The 26,191-nt window shown below is 41.6% G+C and overlaps 1 protein-coding gene across 2 annotated transcripts in view; it reads right to left on the bottom strand.

Moving 5' to 3' along the window:
• The window catches only part of NPTN (neuroplastin), a 72,876-nt gene that overhangs the window by 16,296 nt on the left and 30,389 nt on the right, over window positions 1-26,191 (bottom strand). Inside the window, exons 2-4 of one of the 2 annotated variants that reach the window (XM_069071209.1) lie at window positions 18,392-18,739; window positions 13,038-13,209; window positions 10,135-10,229 (exon numbers count right to left, since the gene is read on the bottom strand). In XM_069071209.1, coding sequence (XP_068927310.1) covers window positions 10,135-10,229; window positions 13,038-13,209; window positions 18,392-18,739 — 615 coding nt within the window. The remainder of the gene's footprint in view (window positions 1-10,134; window positions 10,230-13,037; window positions 13,210-18,391; window positions 18,740-26,191) is intronic. The other variant, XM_069071211.1, reaches the window with a different exon arrangement.

The raw sequence follows: 26,191 nt of genomic DNA, 5'->3' as shown, positions 1-26,191 counted from the left end.
AGACAGACAGGGTGTGAGAGTGACAAAAACAATGTGTGGCACAGAGTGGTGAACTGATCACAGACTCTGGTGAAGCACACGTATATTGAACACTGTGCTACATGTGCCAACACAGTCCTTACACTTAGGACGTGTCCTCAAATGGTAGGGGGCAATAGAGTAGCAACAAGACTGCGAGGACAAAGACATAGGTCAGAGAGGTACAGAATCAAGAACAAATGACAGATAGGAATGAATGAAAACGTCCTGGTTATTTGCCAAGCACCGTCCTGAATTACGGATGATACAAATTCAACAGTAAAGATGGTCCCTATCTTTTGTTGTTATTATTTGAACACTTTTCTTTTTTTTAAATTTTGAGTTCCCAATTCTCTTCCCTCACCCATTGAGAAGGCAGTCAATTATACATGTGAAACCATGCAAAACATATTTCCATATTAGCCATATCATAAAACAAAAAAAAAATGATAAAGCAAGAAAATTGGACTTAAGAGTTCATCTGTTCTCTCTCTGGAAGTGGAGAGCACATTTTCACCATGAGTCCTTTGGAACTGTCTTGATCACTGTCTTGATCAGAGCAGTCAACTCATTCCCAGTTGATCACCGTTACAACATTGCTCTGTGTACAATGACTTCCTAGCTCTTTTCACTTCACTTTGCATCAGTTTACATTAAATCTTCCTAGGTTTTTCTGAAATCATCCCCTTTGTAGTTTCACACAGCACAATAATATTCCATTACAATCATATGGCACAGTTTGTTCAGCCATTCCCAAATTGATGGGCATCCCCTCAATTTACAATTCCTGGCCAGCACAAAAGGACTGTCCCCAAGGAGCTTTACATGCTAATGGAGACGACACACTCCAGGAAAGGGTACTCTGGACTGGAAAGTTACAGGGGCAGTGAGTGGAGCCAAAGGAAAAGACAGTGGCATACCCCAAACAGGAACAATGGCAGGTGAGGAAAAAGTACATGTATGGCTGCTCCAAGGCTGGTGGAGGAAGCAGCCAGAGAGAAGGGAGTGAAGCGAAGCCTGGCTGGAGCTTTCCTGATCTGGCTTCTTGTGTAATCCAGTCACCAAATACATGCCACTTGAAGAATCTGACCTTCGTAAGGACACCTGAAGTTTTATCCCCTTATGTTGGGGCATGTTGGTGGAAAAAGGGCAGATGGAAGGAAATGAGAAGCAGAGGAAGGGAGTGGAGAAAGGCAAGCGGAAGAGGAGGCAGAAAGGAAAAGGAGAGATAAGGGAGAAAGGCAAGGAGAGAAACATGCTCATTTGTCTATAATGAACATGTTCTTGGAGATACTGCTAAGGTAGGGGTGTCTGTGCTGCCACAGTATAGTACCAGCAAACAGAGCACAAAAAGACAGAATTAACAGAGACAAAGTAAAGCAAGTTGGTTTTAGGAAGACCAGATGGAACCTGGTCAAGTGGAAATCCATGGAAGAAATGGGTCCCCAACAGGTAAAAAAGCAGGGTTTTTGCAGAATTCTTATTTATGTAAAGCAAAAGCAGGCACTGAGGAAAAGAAGTAGGGAGCCTACAACTGGGGACTGGGGCTGAGAGACGAGGGGAGCGAGAGCCTGGGAACTGGCTACTAGTTGATATTCAAACTCCCTGCAGGAGGAAAAAGGGGATTTTATTGCAGGCTTTACTTTGATAAGCCAACATCAGGGTATTTGAGCCACTCTAGGTAAGGTCTTTTATGTAGGGATTTTTAAATGTTTTGTGTTGTGGACTCTCTGGGTATCTGGTAAAACTTAAAGACCTCTTACCCCTTCTCAGAATAATTTGTTTAAATGTATAAAATATATTGGATTACAATGAAACCAACGTTCAGTCATGTCTGACTCTTCACAATCCTGTGGACCATACTGTCAATGGGGTTTTCTTGGCCTTTTCCCTCTCCAGTTTTATGCAGGCAGGGATTAAATGATTTGTAAGTGTCTGAGGCCAAATCTGAACTCAGGTCTTCCTGCCCCAGGCCCAGAGATCTATCCACTGAGTCATCTTGCTGCCCCATACTGAAATGAAGATGTATTTTTTTCCTGAGTTCACAAATGCCCTGAAATCTATCCAGTCTCCTTCCCAGTAGATAGTAGGTAGAGAACTCCAGTGCTGTCTTTTGTTTTTTGCTACGGCAAGATTTTCATTTTTTGTTTCTTGTTTTTGTCCAGATCTATGCTTAAGACGCTACATGCTGAGGGAAAAAATATTTTATCATCTCAATTACATTTCCAGGCTTTTCCCCCCTCTGCATAGCTTCCTTCATTCTTCTTCTCCTAAGATTTCTAAAGCACACAAAAGTCTTGGTTGCTGACCCCCAAATTTCCACCATTCCATTTTAACCTCCCCCAAGGAAGCGAGTCTATGCATAAAAAAACACTCCATGTGAAGCCATATGAAGGTGCAGGAAATGCCAAATCAGGACAAAAGCAGGCTTTTCAGAGTTGTCTGAATGGAGCTGGGCACACAATCCGCACAGCCACAAATTTAGCTGTAAGTGCAGTCAATTCTCTAAAGGCCCAGGGCATATGTGGTATACAGGAGACTCTCAAATTTAACAGAGTTTAAGAGGGCAATGATACTCTTTACATTGGCTGATGCCAGCTACCCAGCCTTCTACTTGCACCAGTTTCCTTTCTATTATTCATGACAGGTCCTCCACAGAGAACCAGTCTCCTCCTTTCATTCATTGCCAGGATGTCACTGGCAATTTTACAACAAAGAACTTCAAAGGCAGTTAGGCAGTTAGTAGCAGCAACACTTTCTTAGGAGTTAACAATCTGCCTCAATCCTAGATTTAGAGTTTATGCGCATGTATGTTTCATACATATAAGTGCAAAACTGTACAGAAGTTGAAATATTGAATCTCTATCAAATTTGAGAATCCCATAATTTAAGGGTGTCCAACTTCCATGCAAAATTCTGAGGGTAAAGAAAAGATCCTTGAATTCTTTTGGAAGACCAGTTTGAACAAAGTATGATAGCTCATGTCTTTAGGACTGTCCAGAATGGCATCTCAGATGAATACAAAATCAATGCATTCCCAATAACTGGGCACTGGGCTTCTCTTGACCCAGAAGCCAAGAGAATATAATGCTCCAAGATTTACAAGTTTGTTGGTGGCTCTATATTCTCTGGTCTTCTGAACATACTGAAACCTGGGAGAGCCAGGAAAGGCAAGGGGTTCAGAAGGCACAGAACGCCACCCTTGTAGGCTGCTGAGCAAACAGAAAAAAAGTCTTCCTTCTTACCCTGAAGGAATCCATCCCTTAGCAATCATTTACTCCAAATCTGTAATGACTACTATTAGGCAATATGTGCAGTTAGGTGTAATTATCCATTAGGCATAGTGATGGCAATTAATGGGATACTCCCTGCATCCCACCTACCCTATCTCCTCTAACAATTTGATTCTGTGCCAGAAGTTCAACCCAGAAAGGCAGATTTGCCCTGAGTCCTATTTGGCCAAATCAATAGTTCATAATTTTCATAGACTGGGCTCCTGTCAGCAATGCAAGGTTATAAGACAACTCCAAAAAACTCATGATGGAAAAGGCTATCCACATCCAGAGAAAGCATTTTGGAGTCTGAATGCAGACCAAAGCAAGCTACTTGCTCTCTCTCTCTTGTATTTTGTTTTGTTTCATTCCTTCTTTCTCATTATTCACCCCATTGGTTACAATCCTTCTTTACAACTTGACTAATGTTTAATGAGAAGGTATTTGTAGAACCTATATCAGACTGCATGCTGCCATGGTGGGGGGAGGAATTTGGAACTCAAGGGATTGTAGAACTGAATGTTGTAAACTAAAAGTAAATAAATAAACTTTAAAAAAAAAATCAATAGGGGGTGGTTAGGTGATACAGTGAATAGAGCACCGGCCCTGGAGTAAGGAGGACCCGAGTTCAAATCCAACCTCAGACACTTAACACAAAAACTAGCTGTGTGACCTTGGGCAAGTCACTTAACCCCAATTGCCCTCCAAAAAGAAAAAAAAATAGTCCAGATACCCAGCTCATCTCAGCTACCAGTTGGTGGAAAAATACTGGGGGCTTAAAACAGACAAATATGTCTGCCATTTCCCTCATTCCTTTGACTATCAGACTATGGATGGATAAAAGGACAGCTACCCTACAAAAATGTAGGTGAATCCAAGCCTCTGGTTTTCCTCCAAGACCACAGAACAGTACTGTATAAAATAAAACCCAAGCTTCCTTGTCTGAAGAGAATTTCCTATGTACCCCATGGACCAATGCTAGCATATGGTGATGTCTGCCTTATTGGACTGGCTCCCAGGTCTATCCAGCCTAGTATTCTGTGCTTGACAAAAGCACCAAAGGACATATTGTGGGACAGCAAAGGGGTATGCCAACTTTGGAGCTTAGGAATACTGAAAAACATCTAATCTCCCTTAATAACTAAGTATGGATCAGCCATCCATTAATTTTAATCATTTTAAATCCATATTTTCAATCTGGGCTATATTTCACAGGTATAAAAAGCTCTACACATTTACTTTCTGTTCTATAAAATGGATTTTATCTGACTGACCCTCAATATACCATCCAAACTTCAAGGGATGTCTCATCACTTCTAGAACATTAAGTGCACTAAGATGGTGATGATGGTGCCTGGGAGGTATAGGTTCTCAGGAGAGGGGCTACAAAGACACAGGATAAAATGAATGACGGGAGCTCCAAGAGGCAGCCTCATCTAATAAGCAGAGCGGAGCCCAGCCCAGTCAGTTCAATGAGCCAGTCACTTCAGATGGCAGCCAATAAAGCAAATGCTGTCTTCTTTTTGGACCAGACAAGTCATCTCATTGTTATGAGGAAACTTCCCCCACCATCAACACTTGGCAGAGCTCAGTGAGCTGCCTCAGGCACCAAGGGATGAAATGGCCTGCCCCTGGCTACACAACAAGCAGAAGCTGAGGAAGGCCTCCCAAGCTGTCTCCCTGCACACTGTGACATACGCCTCTCTAGGTAAATCTTAGATTTCAAGAAGAAAGGCAGTATCCAAATGGAGGAAGTTACTACAGGCATGACTGCTATCTTCTATTCTGGTCAGATTCTATCATAAGGAGTTTAGAAGGGACTCTGACATGCTGGACTTGACAGGGAAGGTAGAAAAGGCTACTTAGGAGACAGGAGACCAAACCATAAAAGGATCAAATGAAAGGATTTGGAAAGTCTAAGCCCAGAGGAGAAAAGGTGGCTATTGATAGCTGTCTTTAAATATCCGAAGGTTAATGTCATGGAAGAAGGACTGATTATTGGACTTCTTGGTCTAGCTCCAAAAGACACAACTAGGAGTAACAGGTATAAATTATAGATGGATGTGACGGATGTAGAACAGAGCAGACGTTGGCAGATTTGCTTATCAGTCTGTATGCCTGACTTTATTTTTATTTTTAATTTTTTTACATGAGTGGATAAAAGTATACTACGAACTGGTCAATGAGAAGGAAAAAAAACTTCAATTTTTTTAAAGGGAAAACCCCCCACAAACCACAGAGGCATATTTAAGCTAATAAAAAGAAAAGCCTCCTAAAAACTGGAGCTGGTTGAAAGCAGAACAGGCTTCTTTAGAGGTCTCCAAACAGAGGCTCAACCACTACTTCTGAGGGATTTTAAAGGTTATTCACGGACTGCTGAAAGGAATCAGAGAAAAGTCACAAAGTCGTGCTTACTGAGTCCCTACAAGTCTGGAACATAACATCAGATGGGCCCTCATGGCAGCAGGCCATCCTTTCACTCTCCCATTTCACCCCATGGCTCATCCAGACCTTCCCATCCTTCCTCACTCCACTCACAGCACTCTCTCTCCCTCCCATTCTCAGGTGAGCATTTTACTGACAAAACTGAGACCTTTGGTCAAGAGCTTCCCTTCCCCCCTCCTCCTCATCTAATATCACTCATGACTTCCTCTGCTAATACCTACTTTATTCATCGCACTTGAAGAAGTGAATTTTCCCTTAGCCAAAGCAAACCCCTCTACAGTCACCCCTCAATCCCATCCCAACCTATTTTCTCTAGCCCCACTATCATCTCCACTCCTGCATTAATCTTTGAGCTCCATCTATGGGGATCTTTCCCTCTTTCCAGAACCAGACCCTGTGTCACTCCCAATCAAAAAGCAAAACCAAAAACCACCCTATCATCCCTGCTGATACTATACCTCTCTTCCCTTACTCAGCTAAAATCCTTGAGAAGGCAATCTTCACTGAGTACCTCTACTCCAGGCCTCTCCCTCATTCCTGAACCCTCTCCAATCTGGCTTCTGACTTCATACATCAATTGGGGCGGCTCTCTCTGAAGTAATCAGTAATCTCTCATTGTCATATCTAATGGCCTGCCTTTTCTTGATCGTCTTCCACCATGGATTTGCTGCTACCTGATTTCACTCCATAGAACAAGATGTCCCAGTGCTGGGTATCTCCTGGTATCCCATTCTTTTCCTTTCCCTTGGGTCGCTCCCCATTTAGACTGTAAGCTTCTTGAGGGCAGGGGCTGTCTTTTTATTCATTGTATCCTCAGGGCTTAGCACAGTGCCTGGCACAGAGTAGGCATTAAATAAGTGTTTAATGGGCTAGACTGGATTGACACCTATAGCTTTGGTTAATCACAATTAGCTCTCCTCCGAGATACTTGCTTTATCCTAGTTTTCATGACACTGGTCTCTCCTGGCTCTCTTCCTACCTGTCTCTGACCACTCCTTTTGTCTTCTTTGCTCGTCCTTTATCCATGTCACACCCATGAGCCTGGATGAACCCCTAGGCTTTGTCCTGCACCATCTTCTCTCGTTCTTTCTCATCCACAACCATGGGCTCAATTATCTCAGAACAGATTTATTCCCGTAACTATTTTTCTCCTGAGCTTTAACCCACTTTACCCACCTGCCTTTTTTGACACCTTAAATAAATTCTCTGGCATCTCAAATTGAATAGGTCCAAAACGGAACTTAGTAGCTTTCCCTTCAAACACTTCCCAACTTCCTTGTTAAAGTCACCATCAAGACATGCAGGGTCACAACCTCAGCACCACCTTTAACTGCTCATTCTCACTTACCTCACACAGTCAATCTGCTTCTTAAACTTGTCTTTTCTAACTTTATGAAAGCTCTCCTACACGTGCCACTTCACTCACACAGACAAGAACACTCTAGTATCTCACGCCAAAACTGCTATATCAGCTTTCTAACTTGTCTCTTGATTCAAGTTTCTTCCCAGTGCAATTCATCTTCCACTCCATTGCCCAAATGATCTTTCTGTCTGACTATGTCCACCTCTATTCAGTAAACTACAACAGCTCCCTATTATTTCAAGAATCTAATATAAAATCCTCTGTATGGTATTTTAAAGCCCTTCACAACCTTCCTGCCCTTTCAATCTTCATGATCTAGGTACAACGGCCTGTCTGCTATTTGTCAGATGTGGCCCTCTGTGCCTCTGTATAGGCTGATCACCATAACTAATATTCTTCCTTCGGTGTCACCCCCTCTCCTAAGCCTCCCCGGCTCTCCTGAAGATTCAAATATAACTATCTGATGTAGGTCTCTCCCCTTTTCCTAGTTATGTGTAGACTGTCTCTTCTAATAGAATGGGAGCTCCTTGAGAAGTGGGACTATATATTTGCCTTTCTGTGAAAGCCCAACAGTAGCCCTGTGATTGGCATACATAAAACATGTAATAAATGTTTCCTGACTGGCTTAGATTCTTCCTCATTTATAAGTTGGAATAAGTGGATCTGAGGTTTCTCCTAACAGATTCTGGGAGGAAACATTGCAGAACCCCCCCCAAAAAAAAAAACCCAAATGACACAAGAACTGCAACAATATAAATGGAAACAGCCACAAGACAGTAAAAAAATGAATGGTGCAAAACCAGCTACAAAGAAGAGCTATGAGGAGGCACCTCCCCTTACTCCTTTGCATAAGTCAGGGGTCCATATTATCAATTTTTTAAAGATATATTTATTGGTTTTGTTGATGTTTTCTCTTCTCACCTTTTATTTTGTTAAAAAAAAATTATTAGTTTATGGGATGTGAGAAATGTGAGAAGACACTTCCCCCTGCTTCTTTGTAGATGTCAGGGGTCCATAATGTCAGGTTGTTTCTTTTTTTTTTTTAAATAATGATTGGCTTTGCTGGTTTTTCTTTTTTCCTTCTTTTTCCAAAGGAAAAAAAAATCGTTATGTGATGGCTCTCTGTATACAGGGGAAAATTTAGGCAATGTTAAAAGATAACAAAAATTTATCTTATAAAAATATACTTGAAGAAAAATAGGGAAGTACATGGGCTAGAAAAACAAAATCAAAAACAGTTCCTGTCCTCAAGTACCTTACCATCTAGTCTAGTCTTTGGGTGTTTTTTTTTTCCATAAAATCTGAGTTGGAATGGCTCCAGAGAGCATCTAATCTACTCCTTCTCTGACAAAGAATTCCTTCAACATTGCTATTTATTCAACAAATACTTGAGTTCCTATTATATATAAGACACTGTACTAGATGCTATAGAAGATAGAGAGATGAATTACTGAAAGAGTTTTATATTGTTTTTTTGTTTTGTTTTGGTAGCGGGAAGGGCAGGGCAATTGGGGTTAAGTGATTTGCCCAAGGTCACATGGCTAGTGTTAAGTGCCTGAGGCTGGATTTGAACTCAGGTCCTCCTGACTCCAGGGTTGGTGCTCTATTCACGGCGCCACCTAGCCACCCTGAAAGAGCCTTATCTTAAAGAGGCAGCACATATGTCTGTGGGTTTCTGGTGGGGTGGGAAGGAGTTATTTTTCCCCTTTCAAAAAAATTTTATTTTTTTCAATTAGCAAAAAGTCATCTTCTCTCCCTCCTCCCCAACAAAAAGAAAAAAGAAAATGATAACTTTTGTAACTAATATGCACTGTGATTCCAAACCAATGACCAAATCAGCTATGGCTTTCCTCTAGCCTCTGACATCCCACCTCCCTGTCAGCAGGGGGCCTCTGAACTACTCAGAGCTCCATCTGGAGTCTTCTACCCTGTTGTTGTCACCTTACCAAACTATCTGCCTGGTTCTACTGACTCCCTCTGTATCAGCTGAGACAAGTCTTCTCTGGATTCTCTGAGACTGTGCTCGTCTTCATTTCTTGTAGCACAACAAAAAGTTGTAACATTCACTGGTGGACGGACACTCCCTTAGTTTTCAACTTCAGCTACTACAAAAGGAGTTGGAATGATATGTATTAAACTATATGGCAGGGGAGAAGAGTGCTGATTTGTGACAGACACACCTAGGCTGAAGTCTTGGCTCTAATACTTTCTAACAAGCTGGGTGATTTTGTCTAATAACTTCTGAAGCAACAACTCCTCATCTGTAAAATGGGAATTAATACTCAAGCTACCTATTTCAAAGGGTCGTTGTGAGGAATTACTACTAAAGAGATTAGAACGCATGGCATACAGTGAATCAGACTTCAATTCAGGAAGACCAACTCTGATACTGACCAGTCATGTGAGTATGGACAACTCGGCTAAACTCCATGTCCCTTAAAACACTCCCCTGAATTTCTATACCAAGTCTTGGATGGGCTGCAGTCAGCATTCATGAAAGTGGTACCCACACTCATTCTCCACATGTCCTTCTTCTAGCACTTTTAATAATAACCAAGTATGATCTCAAGCATTGTATCCAATGGAAAGAGTACCGAAGTGTGTTGGAAACTCTGAGTTCTTCTAACTTTGCTACTGATTTCTATGACCTTGAGCAAATCACATCTCTCTGAGTCTCAGTTTCCTCATCCATAAGATGAAGAGATCAGATGATTTTTTTAAATCCCTCCCAGCTCTAAATTCTATTTCTAACTTTTGTTTCCAACCTCCTCCCAATCAGAAATATCTTTTAAGAAGTAACAATCACATGCAGTTGTTCAACCTGTAGCTAAGAATCTATATCTAATTCTGGACAGAAAGGTACAGTGTTCCTACCTGTACGTGATTCACAGATAAAATGATCGTCTATTTGAACACAATACGCAAAAAAAATCCCCTGCAAAACTAGGAGAAAAATGGTTAATTCCAAGAAAACAGAAAACCAGACCAGGACAGTAATACCTAAGCGCTTGAGCCCCAAACCCTGCCATGTCATACCTTTAACTTCAATGGTGGCATTTGCCTTCGGGGCACTGAAAAAATGAAACACACAGTGGTATTCGCCTGAATCCTCTGATCGGGGTTTGTTGACCCTGCAGATAAAAACAGAAATTAAGTAAGGAGAAAAAGTGGCACTGTACAATATGGGGGAGTGGAGAGGCAGAATTCTTTCAGAGCAGCTCACATCTTCATGCTTCTCAAAGAGAAAATCTACCTGTGTTGTAGAGACAGGTGTGATTCATGACATAAAGGGGAAAAGAAGAGGCTAAAACTCTTTTCCCTTGGCACACACTTATCCAAAAATCCTCAGGTTGCTGTAATATCCATGATCAGTATGACTAAACTCTGATCAAAGTCTCTGGTTTCCTGAATCCCCTCAATTTGAGCCTCACTCCCAGCCACTTGGTGGGAACTGTCAATTAAGCTAGTGAGCAGAAAACACCTTTACTTCTCACCAAACCTCACTATGAAACCCTATCCCCTGCCATCAGTTAGAGGAAGTCTGCCATTTCTATTCTGCTGATCAGACTAAGAGCATTCATCAATAAGCAAAAGAAACAGTACCTGGTGCTTTCATGCTAACAAGGTGCCAGGATCTTGCTAAAGGAAGCCAGGCACTCCATTTAAGTAGTTATGCATGGATTCAGAGGGAAAACAGAGCAGGTCCACAGAAAAAGACTTCCACAGAGGGACTCAACCAAGTCTGTTCAACCATGGGCCCAAGTCTGGACTTGGCACTAGGTCCCTTATACTGGTCAGATACTTCTTAGCAAGCAAGAGGAACTTTGGAGAAAGCACAAAGACAGGAACCTCTCCAGAGAAGACAACTTTTGGAAAGGTCTAGACCACTAACCTAGACCTCTATCCTAGAATCTGTGAGCTTTTGAAAATGTTTTAAATAACTAACTGGTTTCCTTTGTAATCCTATTTTATTTTGAGCATTAAAAAACATTCTGGGAAAGAATCCACAGGCTTCAGACATGCCATGCAGGCAAAAAACATTAAGAAGCCTTGGCTCTAGACTGCCTGGTTGGCTCAGTTCTTAGAAAAGTGTTAATAAGGTTAAGGTCACAAGATTAGCTCCCCAAATGACCTATGCTAAGTGCATACAGAGCAAACTCCTTAACCTCAACCATAGACTGACCTCCTATTCCCAATGAGCTGCTTCCCATGTTTATATTGTCACAAGGGAGAAGAGATGATAATGGATATGGGCTAAATGCAGCACATTCTCATCAGAACACATATTTTGCTCAGGATGTAATAGACACACAATATTCATGTACAAAATCCATGTACATAAAGGACAATAAAACTTTTCTCAGAGGAAAAACTCCCCATATGGAAGTCTTCCTTATTTTTTCACTAGTAACCTCATTAACTAGTCGATCTGAAAAATAACTTAGCCTCACAAAAAGAGCATAGCATAAAACACTTTTGAAAAGGGACAGGGTCAAAGAGAGAATAGAATAAGTGGGTGGTGGGATAGGATGGAGGGAAATATAGTTAGTCTTTCACAACATGACCATTATGGAAGTGTTTTGCATAATACTCAACTATAACCTATATTGAATTGCTTGCTTCTCAATGAGGATAGGTGGGGATGGAAGGAGAGAATTCAGAACTCAAAGTTTAAAAAACACATGTTAAAAATTGTGTTTTACATGCAACTGGGAAATAAAATATACAGGCAATGGAGTATAGAAATCTATCTTGCCCTAAAACAAAGTGAGTGGGAGGGGGAAGGGGTAAGCAGAATGCATGCCATCTTGGGGTGGGGGGAGGGGAGAAATAGGGAGAAAATTTGGAACTTTAAATCATGTGGAAATGAATGTTAAAGACTAAAATAAGTTAACTTTAAAAATCATGTTTCTCAAAAAAAAAAAAAAAAAGAGGATATAGCACAAATGCAATTCTTATTAGCCCCAAATACTTCTGATTTGGAGAACAGCTACGGTCATATTTCCTCTAAGAAGATGTTCCAGTGTGACTCCACTTTGGGATACCTCAAAGTGTTGGTTATTGTCTCAGGAAGAAAAAAATCACTCCTCTATTTCAAACCCCAAGCTCATGCTGCCTCTTAGAATAGAAGAACGGGAGCCTGGAGCTTTGTAGGGTCTACATATTAATGATGCCTCTAGTGCAGGTCAAAGTGACCCTGACAAATCACTGAGATTCCTGAGGCCTCACTTCTCAACTACACAGACTGGCTAACTGCCAGATTCACAGGCATGAGGTCATCTTCAATAAACCTCAGAGAAGGGGCTTTTGTGGGTAACCAAGTAAAACAGACCCATCACCCTCAAAGGGCCAGGCAGCATGAAAACACCATCAAGTACAAAAATGTATGCTGACTGATCCTTTCCCATCTCTAAGAAAGGTGAATTAGTGTTAAACTTACCATTTTATAGACAACTGAGGCCCAAAGAGGTTAAGAAACCTGCTCAAGGTCACACAGCAAGTCAGTAGTAAGGAAAAGTGTAAGCCCTACAATGGAAGAAGTCAGAAGATCTGGTTTCTTGGCTCATCCACACACTATGGAACGTTGGGCAATTAATTTATCGGGCTTCTCAGGGTCACAATTTCCTCAGACAGATAATAGGGATAATAATGTATATTCTTAATTCTTATAAACACATTCATTCCCTGAAAAGGCTTTTCCCAGTTCATTTCTGGACCCCCTGACTATTAGACACTTAGTTGTGCAATCCATTTTAAACACTTCCTCCAAGAACGAAAACAAGTCAGCAAATAGTACCTAAAGGAAAACTTGCCCTAACAAACCCAAAATAACTCCAACTTCATCTCCTGCCTTCTCCACAAGTCCTTGGTCCCCGGTCCTGGAAGATGGCAAGCTCAGCTACGCCCTTCTCCCTCCCCCAAATTCTGGCCCTCCTCACTTGTATTCCATGTTGCTGATGTTCTTGCGGGTGGCCGTCAATTCCACCCCATTCTTGGTCCAGTAGCTGTACTGGAGGCTGTGGGAGCTGGAGGTGAGGTTACACTGCAGCGTGAAGGGAGGGGCAGGGCTGTCTCGAATGATGACTTCTTCACTGGTGATTATCCTGGGCTCTGTAATGAGAGGGCACAGTGACAGGAGGCCATCAACCTTCCCTTCTGGCAGGCTGGCCTGGGAGTCAGAAGGGGCAGGAAAGAGGGGCAAGGAGAAGAGGGTGGGGAGCAGACAGGACCACATAAGGAAATTCACTTCACCACTTTGGAGAAAGTCAAGAAAGAAAAAATAATGTATATAAGCAGATGATCACTAGTGCAGACAACAGCCTAAGGACCAGTAAGCCTACACGTGAAAGAACAGGACCCATTACTTGCACAGATCCTTGGAATGCAATGTCCTGGTGACATGGTGCCCACCCAAATGCCTGAGGCTCCAACAGTTATTGATAAAGACCAGGCATGCTCCACCCAGGAGCATTTGTCAATTCTGGCAGAATGTTTTATATTTGCAACAACTCCTTCTATGGGGTGACTAAAGCCTGCAGCAGTTTTAAGATCAACGAAGGCAAAATATGTATGGACTTTCCCCCTTAAATATGCATATACCTTCTAAAGGAGCCTAGTTATAATCATTTCTGATGAAGTAAAAGCAAAGCATAAATAGTACTTAGATCCAAATACATACTTCTTAATGGAAGTCTGCCTTGTTTCCTGAATTTTCCTATAGCAAAGTTCTTTCAGAAATGAAACTTGAAATTCCACTCAAGACAAGTGAGGCCAGCTGCAAAGTATGAAATGTTTTAGTTGCATCATAGGGTACTATGAGCTAAAAGGAACCTTAGAGACCCTAAAGCTCAGAGCCCTCACTTTAAAGAGGGGAAGTGATTTGTCCAAGGTCAGACAGAGTTAACAGCAGAGTTTGCTGTTTTCGTTTGGACATGTTAATTCCTTCTCACCACCAGCACCAGACTAACATCCCATGGAGCTGGGCACATCCTACTTTCATGCTTTATTCCAGGCACTGTGGGTTCAAATATGAAGCTGCCCTTTTCTATTTGATCAAAAACACGTGTGACTAAACATGTAAAACAGATTTTTAAATCATAACCAATCATTCTAAGAAGCCTCAACTAGAAAATATGTTGAAAGCAAATAGCAATCATCATTTTCCTTTTAATTTTCACTCAGACTTTAGCACCCCCTTATTATTGGTCAACGACTATTAGATAGAAAAATCTGATCTTTCATTACCTGCCAATCCCTTCTCCCAACACCCCCCTTGCACACAGAGATGTGTCCTTTGTGTGAAGATAAGATTCTTCTGCATCACTTCTAACTACTTCTAATCTACAACTCCAATTACATCTTTTTATGCTTTACTGTGCCTCATTTCAGGGACAAGAAACCTTCTCCTCTATCCAGTACATAATTTTTGTTTGTTTTTTCTGGGGGAAAAGGGAGAGAAATACTTCAAAAATCTATTGTCCAAGTATTTTTTTCCTACTGTAAAATTTTCAACTTCAATACAACTCAAGTTCAAAGATAATGGTGAAAGATAACATTAAACACTTAAAATTACTCCACAAACAAATTGACCTATGGGTTTCCCAGTCCACAAAAAGGAAAGTCATCTTCATTTTATCATCAGGTCAGCATTGGTCATTCTCCCAGTTAACATCAAACAGGCAGGGTCTTTAAGATGTACAAATAATGGAGGCCTAGCAGCCACTATGACAGAGAAGCAGATGTATGTTAACACAATCATTAATACAGTGATGTTTCATGGTCTTCAATGTTTACTGGACTGAAGTCAAATCCCTGTAGCTTAGGAAGATGAGCAGAATCTGTTGTGAACCCTGCAATGGAAGGCACACACATTGGCAGCAGAAAGCATTAGAAAGGGATCACACTTCCAAGAGAAAATCAAGACCAAACAGAGAGAAAAAAATAAAAAGATTAAACTGTTACTTCACAAAAGAAAAACCAAAAGTAGAAATAAAGTTAACATTAAAATTCAAACACTCCTTTGAGGTTTTTACTTTATTTTATTGTCCAATTTCATTGCTCTGCACAGCTCCAAACCCTCCCCCAATGACATGAGGAAGGGGGCTACAAGGACAAAGCCAGCAAAAGTTTTCTTATTTTTAAGTCTAAAGAGGCCAGATGGCAGATAACCACTTTCATTAATGGCTATGCGATTACTGCTTCTTAGGACTATTAGGAAGAAATGTGAGAGCTATCATCTTCTGCCCATATTTCTTGGACAATATTGGCACGACAAAGAAAAACGCATTTTTTTTCCCCTTTAAGTAAATGCTAAAGATCCAGGACAAACTCAGTTGGACATAGATGGAATAGTAACTTGAGTTGGTTTTTGTGTGAGGTGTGATTCTGTACTGTATATGTAAAACTCAGTAGAGGTCACAGCCATCACCTACTATGACAAGAAAATATTTAGAAACCAGCCCGGGACAGATCACATACTACCACACCAGCAATGTGTGTCTATATCAATATCATTATCAACAGATATGTATTGAATTTCTGGGGGCTGATTATTGATTATGCCTGGCCTGATTCAAGTCTAATGGAAATCTGCATTCTATTCTTTCTCTTTTTGGAGGATTAAGGATTTCCTTCAGGTTTCATGGTCTTAGACCTAGGAGCTATGACTGAACCAGAACACCAGACTACAGCTTGGTCCATGCCATTGCCACAATCCAGGAAACCTAGAAATCCCAGAAGTCAGAAGCCATTGTTTGCCTTTATTTGACACTGATGTCAATTAAAGTAGGAAATAGCAAATTCCTGACCTGAAACTCCTTCCTTGAGCAGCATGGGTTGTTAGCTGATATCTGATTTTGTCAGCTTGGGGCTTTGGTGGGTCAAGATTAACCCCATCCAAACTGGACATCTTTCTACTGTTATCCATAATTCTAGGGCTTTGGTAGGTACTGCTGGTGGACCCCTAATGGGTCAAGATGAAGCACAACCTTTCTCCATGGCCAGCAGATAAAACTTCCTGGAGAACACTGAAGAGTCAGAAATATAAAGCAACCAAACAGAGCTAAGCAGAGCTTTGAGGAGCCAAAGTATGCAGGGTATAGGACACTAAAGGCTGGCACAGCCTGGCGTCAAAAACATGCGAGGTTGGTAAGGAAGCATAAGAGTAGATCTAGCTGGGCAAGGTTGAGGTCACTGGTCACTGGCTGGAGAATTAAGAAACTGACTTCCAAAGAATCTGAAGCATCCAGCCTATACTGTAACCAGTGTGGGGCCCCCAGCCAATTCTCCCTAAGTGACTTGAGATTCTTCCTAAAGAGTCACACATTCCCTAAACCCTTGTTCAGCATCCAAGGCTCTGGTTCTTAAGTCTCTGAGTCCAGGTACATTGAAAAAGCTGCAAAAGCAGCACTTTGGTTCTGATGAACACCAGATACAGACCACCAGCCTAGAGGCACCATTAGCCACAGACTAGTCAGATAGATATTCTTTAAGTACCTATAAAAACTGCCTCTTAGGAGAAGACAAAGGAACAGGGGTGGGGATAGGAATAGGAAAGAGGGGGTACATGCAGAGGAAAGAATGCTTTTTAAAAAATCCATGTCATTTTGTTAATTTTCCCCATATATATATAAATATATGTCTACATGGTTTTCTTTCCCATTTTCCAGAGGCAAATTCTCTGACTTAATAGGACCAGCCACAGTGGCTTTTATCTCCCTCTTCCAAGTACTTTCTCCACATTTTTGATCAAATTTTTATATAGAACAGCTTCCTATCACCACTGTCCAGAACTGACTGTGGTTTAAGAGCATCCTAAGGAAACAGAGATCAAGACCTATGTTCCATTCCTTCATTTGTCAATACCAAAATCCCAGGAAGTGTTTTAGTTTTTACTATCTGATGTGCAAATTGTGTATGCACACCACATCATTTCAAAATTGAGATCAGTCTTTTAAAGCTAGAGATGAACCAGGAGAAAAATTCCCAGAATATCTATCACTCAATTAGAGAAAACATAGGTCTCGACTGCACAGCTACTGAAATGGGACTATTGCTAGCAGACCCTGTTGGCCTCCAGGTGTTTCCTACTTGCCCCTCCTCACACTCCACTCCCAACTGTCCCAATTAGCAAGTTACTTTACCAACAGTAAAATGGAAACAAAACTCTTCTGTCCAATGCTCTCCCTCTACCTCTACCCCGGGGAAGCCCTAAGCTACCTGCCTTGCTCAGCTCCACTGGGCCAGGGAAGAAGAGGTAGTTAGGAAGTTCCTCTTACATAGAACTCCAGAGCAGCCTGGGGCTACTACCTTCCAGTAATGAGTTCCAGAAAGGCATCAAAGCCGATTTGTCACAGGGAGACAAAATCCACAGAACTACCTTGTCACCTAGAGTCAACAGGCTCCTGGTAACAGGACAGATGGTACAAATCCCTGACTGTTCCTTGACTGGCAAGAACAGAGAATCCAATGAACAGAGCAAGTGAGAAGTTTGCTGCTGTGGTAGAAAGCTATCAGAGACACACATGCCACTGTTTTTTAAAAAGAAAAGGAGCTGGGACTATGGGAGAATTCACACTTGCAGGTGACTAGGGACAACCAAAATACATCACCACACTACACTACACCAATGGCGGTCACTGTCAACACCCTGTCACACAGTATACAATTATAGCAAACCACAAAAAGGGAGGGGAAGACACACAGGAACTCAAAAACCACACAGGTGAAGGCAGCCACTCTGAGAGCTCCAGACAGATGATCAGAAAAAATCAAAAGTGGTTAGATTAGGGGAGAAAAATGAAAATAGAAAAAGGCACTAGAGAAGAAGGCAGCAAAAGGATGGCAGGAAACCTACTATAAAATTAAAGGGAGGGGAAGAATCAATTTCAACACTAGGCTGGTCTGAGAGTGTGGCTTTGTGGAGTTCAAACTTTGTTTTAAACCTCCCCATATCCCTCCTCCCTCCTCCCACCCCACATGACAGGAGATTTTAGACATTTCCATAGATTTTTTCCAAGTCCTTTGTTCCTAGAGAGGAAAGAGACACACAAAGGGAATAAATTGAGGAAAATGGGGGGGAAGAGTACAAAGGGAGGAGAAAAGGAGGAGAAAGGAAGGGCAAAAAGAAAAAAAATTGCCACAAATATTTTAATATGTTACAATTGAGGGGTTATGGGTTTGAAAGAACAAAGACAGGGTGGGTGGTCATACTAGGAAGGAGGTGGAAGGGGAGAAGGGTCACTGGGCCACCTCTAAGGACTACAGTGCTACTACTGTAGGGTGCTGGACTCACTCTGAAGGACGCTTATGGTAGCCTGGGCTCGGATCCATGTTAGGGAGGGATTTTGCCTCAAGTCATTCCTCCTTGGGTCGTTGCTGGCCCTGCACTCGTAAGTCCCAGAGTCCTCCAAGGTGAGGCCGGTTATTCTCAGCACACTCACGCCGTTTGAGCCGTAGGCGGTGTTTACGGTGACACGGCGCTTCCGAGCACCGTCCCACAGCTGTCTGAAAGACTCTGGCTGGTTGACTTCTGCGTACCACCACTGGATCTCTGGAGTGGGGCTCCCAACCACGTCACAGTACAGCTCAAAGGCGTCCCCCGTGAGTTTAGTTTCTGACATGGGCGACTTGACAAACCCAGCTAGAGGGAGGGGCAGCAGGAATGCAGTGACAGGCCAGTCAGAAAAAAAAAATCAACAGGTGTTAATAGTAATTTTTTAAAAGAAAAGAAAAAAAAGCAAATGAGTTGCAAAGAACAGAAAAGGATTTATTTAAAAAATAGAGACAGTAACAGCAATTCATACAAGCTTTTAGAAGAACCACCCTGGCCAGCTTAGGAAGCAAAGGCAGGCTGATTAGAAGCTGGGATAGCCCTGGACAACAACTGCCAGGCAGAAGCAAGCCCACTAAGCAGCCTTGATAGCAATGGGCCCAGTGGGCAGGAATGGGAGAGCCTGAAGGCTGGGAAGCATCCTCACAGCACAAACCATTACCTTTCCCAAACTGGGGAAGTGATGAAAGAGCAACTGGAAATCAGCATCAGGGTTAAATGCCAAGCCAGAATCTCTCTTTGGGAGAGGTGATTGCCCTGGGTATGTTGCAGCGCCTTTATGAAACTGCAGCAGTGCGTGTTAAATGGCCCAGAGAAAGCTTCCTTTTGGCCCATTCTACACTCTCCTGGAAGTCCGGAGATGATATCTAAGGAAGCCATTGACACATGTCAGATGTCCATCAGACGCAAGTCTCTGTCCTGAATTCGGGTCAGACACGTGGCCCAAAGCCTAATGATCAGCACAGTGCCTAGCACACAGCAGGTGCTTAATGAATGCTTATTTACTGACTGACTAAAAAAAAACATTAAGGAAACAAACCCTAATACTTGACCAGCTCAAATAAGAACAATTCCCCAAAACAAACTAGAACCTGTAGGTGAAAGTTAGGGCTCAATTGTGCTGGCCACTGTTGAACAATCAAGGCCCTCATTCCCTCCCCCAGCAACTGGATATTTTCCCTTCTCTTCCTCCCACCAGGGATTTGCTTAGGGCTTCAGATCAAAGTGATACTGTGTTAGGAAGCAGAAATGCAACAGATGAAAAATCAAAGCCTTTTTGAAAATTTTATGGAGCTAGGTCCTTGGAAAGGTAAGACCTGGTAAAGTCTCTCTTACTGACTTACTACACCTACAGACTGTATACACTGTCTTATCTATCTGCCGATTCAAACATCACAGAGGAAAGATGACAGAGACCACTCAAGACTGGCTGCACATTTTCCCTAGGGACACTGGAGCAGTACCTCTGCAAGTGATGTGGAGATGGCAAACTAGGCATGTTCCAGAGATGTACACTTTAAATGGAACATTCCCTCCATATCTCAGAAGCAAAGGGAATGGGGCTAACTCAATTAGAAAATCCAGGCTACAGGAAGAAATTCTCATACTTGTAAGTGTAACAGTACTTGCTTTTAGAAAAAAACTCTGCCTTGTGTAACATGCTTTTAGATGGGGAGAAAAACCCTCTATGTGCCATATAGAAGTCTAAGTACTTTTTTTTTTTTTTTACAAAAAAAAGGACCTCAAATCTGAGCTACAAAGCATCCTGGCATAGTAAAAAGAGTATTGTTCCTGGAAGCTGGCATCTTCTTGTTCTGCTAGTAATTAGCCATGTGACCTTGGAGAAGTACATCAGCTCTCTGGGTCTCAGATTCTTCTGTGAAATAAGGGAGATGGGCTCAATTATTTATAAGATCCTTTCCAGCTCTGTCATTCTCTGATCTGGACAATACTTATATATTCTTTGGGGTTTGGGGGAACAATGACCTCAAGACTCTTGACCTGTGTGGCTCTGAGGTACGGTCAAAGGCACTGAATGTCAAGTACAATGAGCACAAAACTAATTTATATCGTTTCAAATCATCTCTACTGGCCGGCTCTAGCAGGGTTTTCTGAAGTGCCCTCGGCAGGGACCCGCAGGAGCCATATAGGTATCACTGGAGGTCCAGAAGAAGCTCAGAGTAAGTCATTCCACCTGATGCCTCCTCGCAGCTGTCTTACCAAGGATGACAATATGGCATCCGGGCATCACATAAAGAGACAGGTGCTAGCCAGGAAGCATGAATCTCATTGTAAGACAATACTGTATTCCTTTCCTGGAACTGTTTTTTTTCCCCTTTTCAGGTTATGCAAAAAATCTAAGTAAAGAAGATTTATTTCCAATAAAGGTATAGAGGATGATTATTTCATTTGTTGGTTTAAGTAATCACTACTTAGGAAAATGAGAATAGGTCAGGAAAGCTCTTTGAACTTGAAGATTTTAGTAATTATTAGCAAGATTATCTGCAGACTTTCTCATTTTCCTCTAACAGAACTGTCATTAGCTCTATAGTTTCCTATGACAGAATTTGAACCTAAAGTATAAGCCTTAGAAAAAGGAAGAAAAAAGAATCCATGCAGAACAGAAAAACCTGAGAGAATCCTGAAACAATTCAGAGGAAGGACAACTGGCTAAAAATAAAAAAAAAAACCTTGCAATGCTCTTTGCTGAGTAGGATGGTCCAAGCTATAAAGCATTCTACATGGTTCTGACCCTCCCAACACTGTGGTGATCATTAGGTCACAGATTTAGAGCTGGAAGGACCTTAGGGCATCTAATCAACCCTCTCCTTCTGCAGATTAAGAAGCAGACAGAAGTTATCACTTGGCCCTGATCATATAGACAGTAAATAGCAGAGCTGGGATTTGAAGCCAGATCCTCTGACTCCAAACTGAGGTGGGGAGGGGGGGAGGGGGTGGCTTGTTCACTTTACCCCTTTGCCTAGAAGAGCTGAACAGAACAGAAGGAAGGAGACTTTTTCCTTCTGATATTCTTGTCAGAGGCTATGGTAAAATAAATCTCTGTCACCTGTACAAAAGCTATACTGTTTTAATAATGTGCCTTTGCATACATTTTCACTGATCCTACAACTGCCCTGTTAGATAGGTAGGCAGGTAGTATGCCCATTTTACAGATAAAGAAACTAAGAGATAGAAGGGAAGGATCCACCACACAGTATAAGCATTGTAAGAGAACAAAAGGTCATCTGCTGGGTAAATTTCCTCTCTAACATCCTAGAGAAGAGACAACTGGCCCAAGCTCACCTCTTGTGTCACAGGGATCAGTGGTAGAAACAGTGAGGATCCAAGCCTTCTCGCTCTCAAGCCCGTATTCTTTCCACAATTCCACAAAACCTCTCCATCAATCAGGAGATTCCTTGATACTAGAAAACTCATAAAAAATTGTACAACTTAACCTCTTTCTCCTCCTAGCAGTAGGGAGTTAGTAAAATGAACTTTTCTATAAAGTACTAATACAATTAGCACAGGAAGACAAGATTAGCAATAAACTACACCTCATTACCTATCCAAAATTAGCTTCAATTCGGCAGATGAGAAGAACCAGCTCTCAGAAGCAGGAGGTAAACAGCCTAGGGTCTAAATCATCCCTTTTGCTTCCAGACACACCAGCGCCTTCAGAATGAAAAGTTACAGCTTAAGGTCAGATGCCTGCAAAGGCATGTACTTCTACAAAAGCTGAATTTTGGGAGGTAAGGAACCCCAGCAGTTTGTAAAAGTTCCCCCAAATTCAGAAAAGTTGATTTTGTTTTGCAAAATAATCTCCACCCCCCACCCCCACCCCCACCATAAATGGCTACAACAAGATGTCAAGTAAGTCTGAGTGCTACAAATTGGCTCTATCATTACTGCATTATATTATCATGAAATTGCAGGATTCCAGTTGGTTGTTCAGAGAGGACGCAACAGGAAAAATCTGATAAAAAGGATTTGACAAAGTTGGGAAAATAAGAATATCCAATTGTGACTGGGAGTGGAAAAAAGGCAATGCAGCTAAGAATAGTACCTAGAGAAAGGACAAGCTCTCTAGCCAGGAAAAGCTGGGAGTCTGGATTGTGAAAGTATTAGAGTCAAGAGGGGCACACAAAGCAAGGTGAATTCAATTCCAAAAGAAAACACACTTTTGAAAAAGGAATACTAACACCTCAAATTCCCAGTTTAACTGCAGGGTAGGCCCAGATAGATTTGCAAAGGTAAACTTCCTCCCTATGACTGTTAACCAAGGCCAGCAAGGCCTTTAAAATAAGCTTCACTCTTGTTCTTACATGGAAGTCCTCTTGAAGCCCCAGTCAATCTCTATTCCTGCGGGCAGACCTGATTCTTTAGCCATCTAAAGCAGTCTGTGCTTTCCTGCCCCTCCACTCTAAGAAAGGAAATTAGACTACAATTGATCAAAGGGCACAGGCTCAAATCTCTCAGTCAAAGGTTGAACAAGATGACCTGCTGACACCTAACCCGAAGTCCCAGTCTGAATATCTCACATCTATCAATTAGCCCCAGCCACCCTGGGCACACACATGCTGTATCGCCATCACCATCACCACATTTATATAGTGCTCCCAGTTTTTCAAACTGCTCTGCAGGCATTATCTGATCCTTACAACAAGCCCGTGAGGCTGGCACTATTATTCTCCTTTGGCAGAAGAGGAAACTGAAAACTCACCCAGGATGATAGCTAAGCTAAATGTCCAAGGAAGAATTTGAACTCAGGTCTGTATGGCTTAAAGGCTGCTGTGCCATCTAGCACACATGTGTATACACACACACACCAAACACACCCTGTATAGTCTAACCTCTTTAACTGCTGGTAGATAAGCAAGCAATTCCACAGAAGCAAGTCGTAGCTCTATACTGAAACATTCCATTTGTTGATGTTGAGGCTGAGCCCCAGGAAAGGATGGAAAAAGAAGCTTCACTACAGTGCAGCTAAAGGGGAAAGAACCCACGGCAGGACTGCAGCAGATAGGATTTATTTCCCAAATTGTAATTCCGGTATTTTTTGAAGCCTTCATCTCTGGCTATGCAAGCACCCAGCTTCCCTGTTCCTCCTAACTGCAACATCTTGGCTGAGAAGAGCACTGAGGCTCAGAACCTCAACCACCATGGACATAACCTCATCACACACAGACACACACACCAATCGGTCGTCTATCCTCTGCCATAAGATCCTACCCTGTCTTAGTGATAAAGTAAGTCTGCTTATTTTGAAGAATTTTGAGTGTATGTATGTATTATGACTCATGTAAATGCATCAGTAGGACATTGGTATTGAAAACCTGGGTCTTTGTTTCAGGGAAGAGTAAATCTTTATAATTTTAGAGTTCTGCAGTATGACTAACTGGGAAATACTGATGTATACTGTACTGCTGTTTGGAATGTAGGAACAAAAACATCTTTGTCCCATAGAAATGGGCCCTTGTTTTAGTTGGTATTTCTGTAGCTGAGCAGAATGAAAGCACTGAAAATATGCTTTCTTCTTTACAAATGTGTAGGACTATGTATGTGCAATGTTACAGATGTCAGGCTTTTTTTATATGTTGGTTAGTTTTTAACTGTTTAAGTAAAATCTACCCGAAAAGGTTTTCTTCATTCACTAAAAGCCCTACCCTTCCTGCACATTTATTAGCTCCCTGATCCTAGAGGCTCAGTTAAAAAATAGATGCTGACCAATTATAGGACTTTCACCCAAAAAGGTCAGTTCAAAACTAGAGACCATTAAAGATCCCGCTAAGCACCAGCAAATCTTCTTTAGTTTCTTTGACTAGTCTTATTAAGTCCAGAAAAGTTCACCAGGTCTGGCCAAGCAGGTGATGAACTTTATTTTTTCAGACACAGCAACACATCAAAAAGTGTAATGAGTTTAAAAATTACAAGAAGAATATCCATACTCTTGAAATGATGGCATCTTGAAAACAAATTTATTCTGGCCAGATGGACATGAAGCAGTTGCTCTAGATCATTCTAGCTCTAATTCCTATGATCAATGAATTACAGAATATTAAAACAAGAAATTACCTACTCCAACTCTTCACTGAGCCCTAGAGAACTGAAATGCTTCTTCTAAGGACACAGTGTCAGGTGAATGACAGGGTTTGGATGAGAACTCAGGTCTCCTGAAGCCTAGTTGGGTCATCACTCCACACTTGTTTTTCAGAGCAAGGTAGGAAAGATGCTGGCCCAACACTGCACACCTGAATGCAGAACTGGCTCTAGGTACAGCAGATAGTCACTTGGGTTCTTCAGATTCAGGGGAGAAGGAGGAAAATGAGAAAGAGATATTTGTATTGTTTTTGAATGCCATCAAATTCTACTGTATGTGCACTACACTGCACACACAACTATTTCATGATTATGTGTATGTATATGTATACATATTTCCTTCCACCTCTTGAGGGCAGAGACAGTTTTATTTTTGTCTTTGTGTGCCCACAGGCTTGCTAACTGACCAATTAAGTTACAGGTATGACAATGAACTGTTCAAAGCCTCCTCTAGACAGAAATCCATATGTATTCTACCCATACAAGTTTTGGGTAGAAGAGGTGAACACTCAGCTTTTGTGCTTCAGCCAAGATACACAAATTCCTTGGTGAGGCTCTCTCTGAATGCAAGAGACCAAAAGAAAGGGAAAGGAATAAACACATATAGAGCACCTACTATGTGCCAGGTACTGCACTGAGCATTTTTTACAAATAGCACCTCATCTGATCCTCACAGTAACTTTACTGAGGCAACTAAGGCAAACAAAGGTGAAATGACTTGCCCAGGGTCAGATGGCGAAGTACGTGTCTGAGACTAGACTTGAATTAGGATCTCTTTCACTCCAATAAGATAGGGTACGTACAGAGGAACTGGGGATCAAGTGTGACTCTTCTTTGTCAGGAAGATAGGCTCTGCCCCACAGAGACCTTAATGTAGTTTCTGGAACAAAATAGGTGCAGCTTTCTGGAAGGTCACAAACTCTCTGTGCTCTATCCACTGTGTCATCAACTTGCCTCTAAAATACTGTCCCAGAACTAAATATTTCTAGTTAAGAAGACTATTCTTCTAAAATCATGGATAAGTACTTTTTATCTTAAGACTATCTCAGCTAGTTGTGCTTCTGGGAAATCTTTTCCTTTTACAGATATGCAAAAAGAACAAAATATGCAAAAAATTCTTAGTTACATTCTTATTCATAAGCTGTCAACAAAGTGATTAAAATCAAGTTTGTTATTAAAAAATTATTTTGTATGCTGCTTAAACAAAATGTATTATTGCTACAGGTTTGTTACATCTTAAATAATAAGTGTCATGTTCTATGACCAATATCATCAAAGATTCTAGAATCAGGACCTAAATAACTCTCAAACAAGGTGCTGCAATTCTTTAATTCTTTTAAGGAAAGGACAGAATGCCAGTTCTAAGAAGGAAGTCAGAGAGCTTCTACTGGCTGTCAAGTGCACATACTACCAGCTACTAGTCAGAGTGGCTATTAGCCAAGGTCCAGAAGAGAAAGGCATCAAGTGCTAGTTACATCATGGCACGTTACACTAGGATGGGTACATCATTTTACCAACCAGTAGCCCAGGCACCCCAGTTAACAAATCTGTTTGAAAATAAAACTAGTTTGAAGAAAAAACTATGCTGAAGAACTTTTAAAGGAAGATACTTTCCTAGATAGCAAAATCCAGAAGATTCCAGAATAAAATTCAGTTTGTTCAAAT

The sequence above is a fragment of the Petaurus breviceps genome, unplaced genomic scaffold (assembly GCF_028583685.1).
Source record: "Petaurus breviceps papuanus isolate PSGF00001 unplaced genomic scaffold, PetGlider_PUasm1.0 90825, whole genome shotgun sequence".
In the NCBI taxonomy this organism is placed as follows: Eukaryota; Metazoa; Chordata; class Mammalia; order Diprotodontia; family Petauridae; genus Petaurus; species Petaurus breviceps.
Note: the sequence above shows the minus strand (reverse complement) of the source record. Positions and strands in the feature narration are given on the sequence as shown.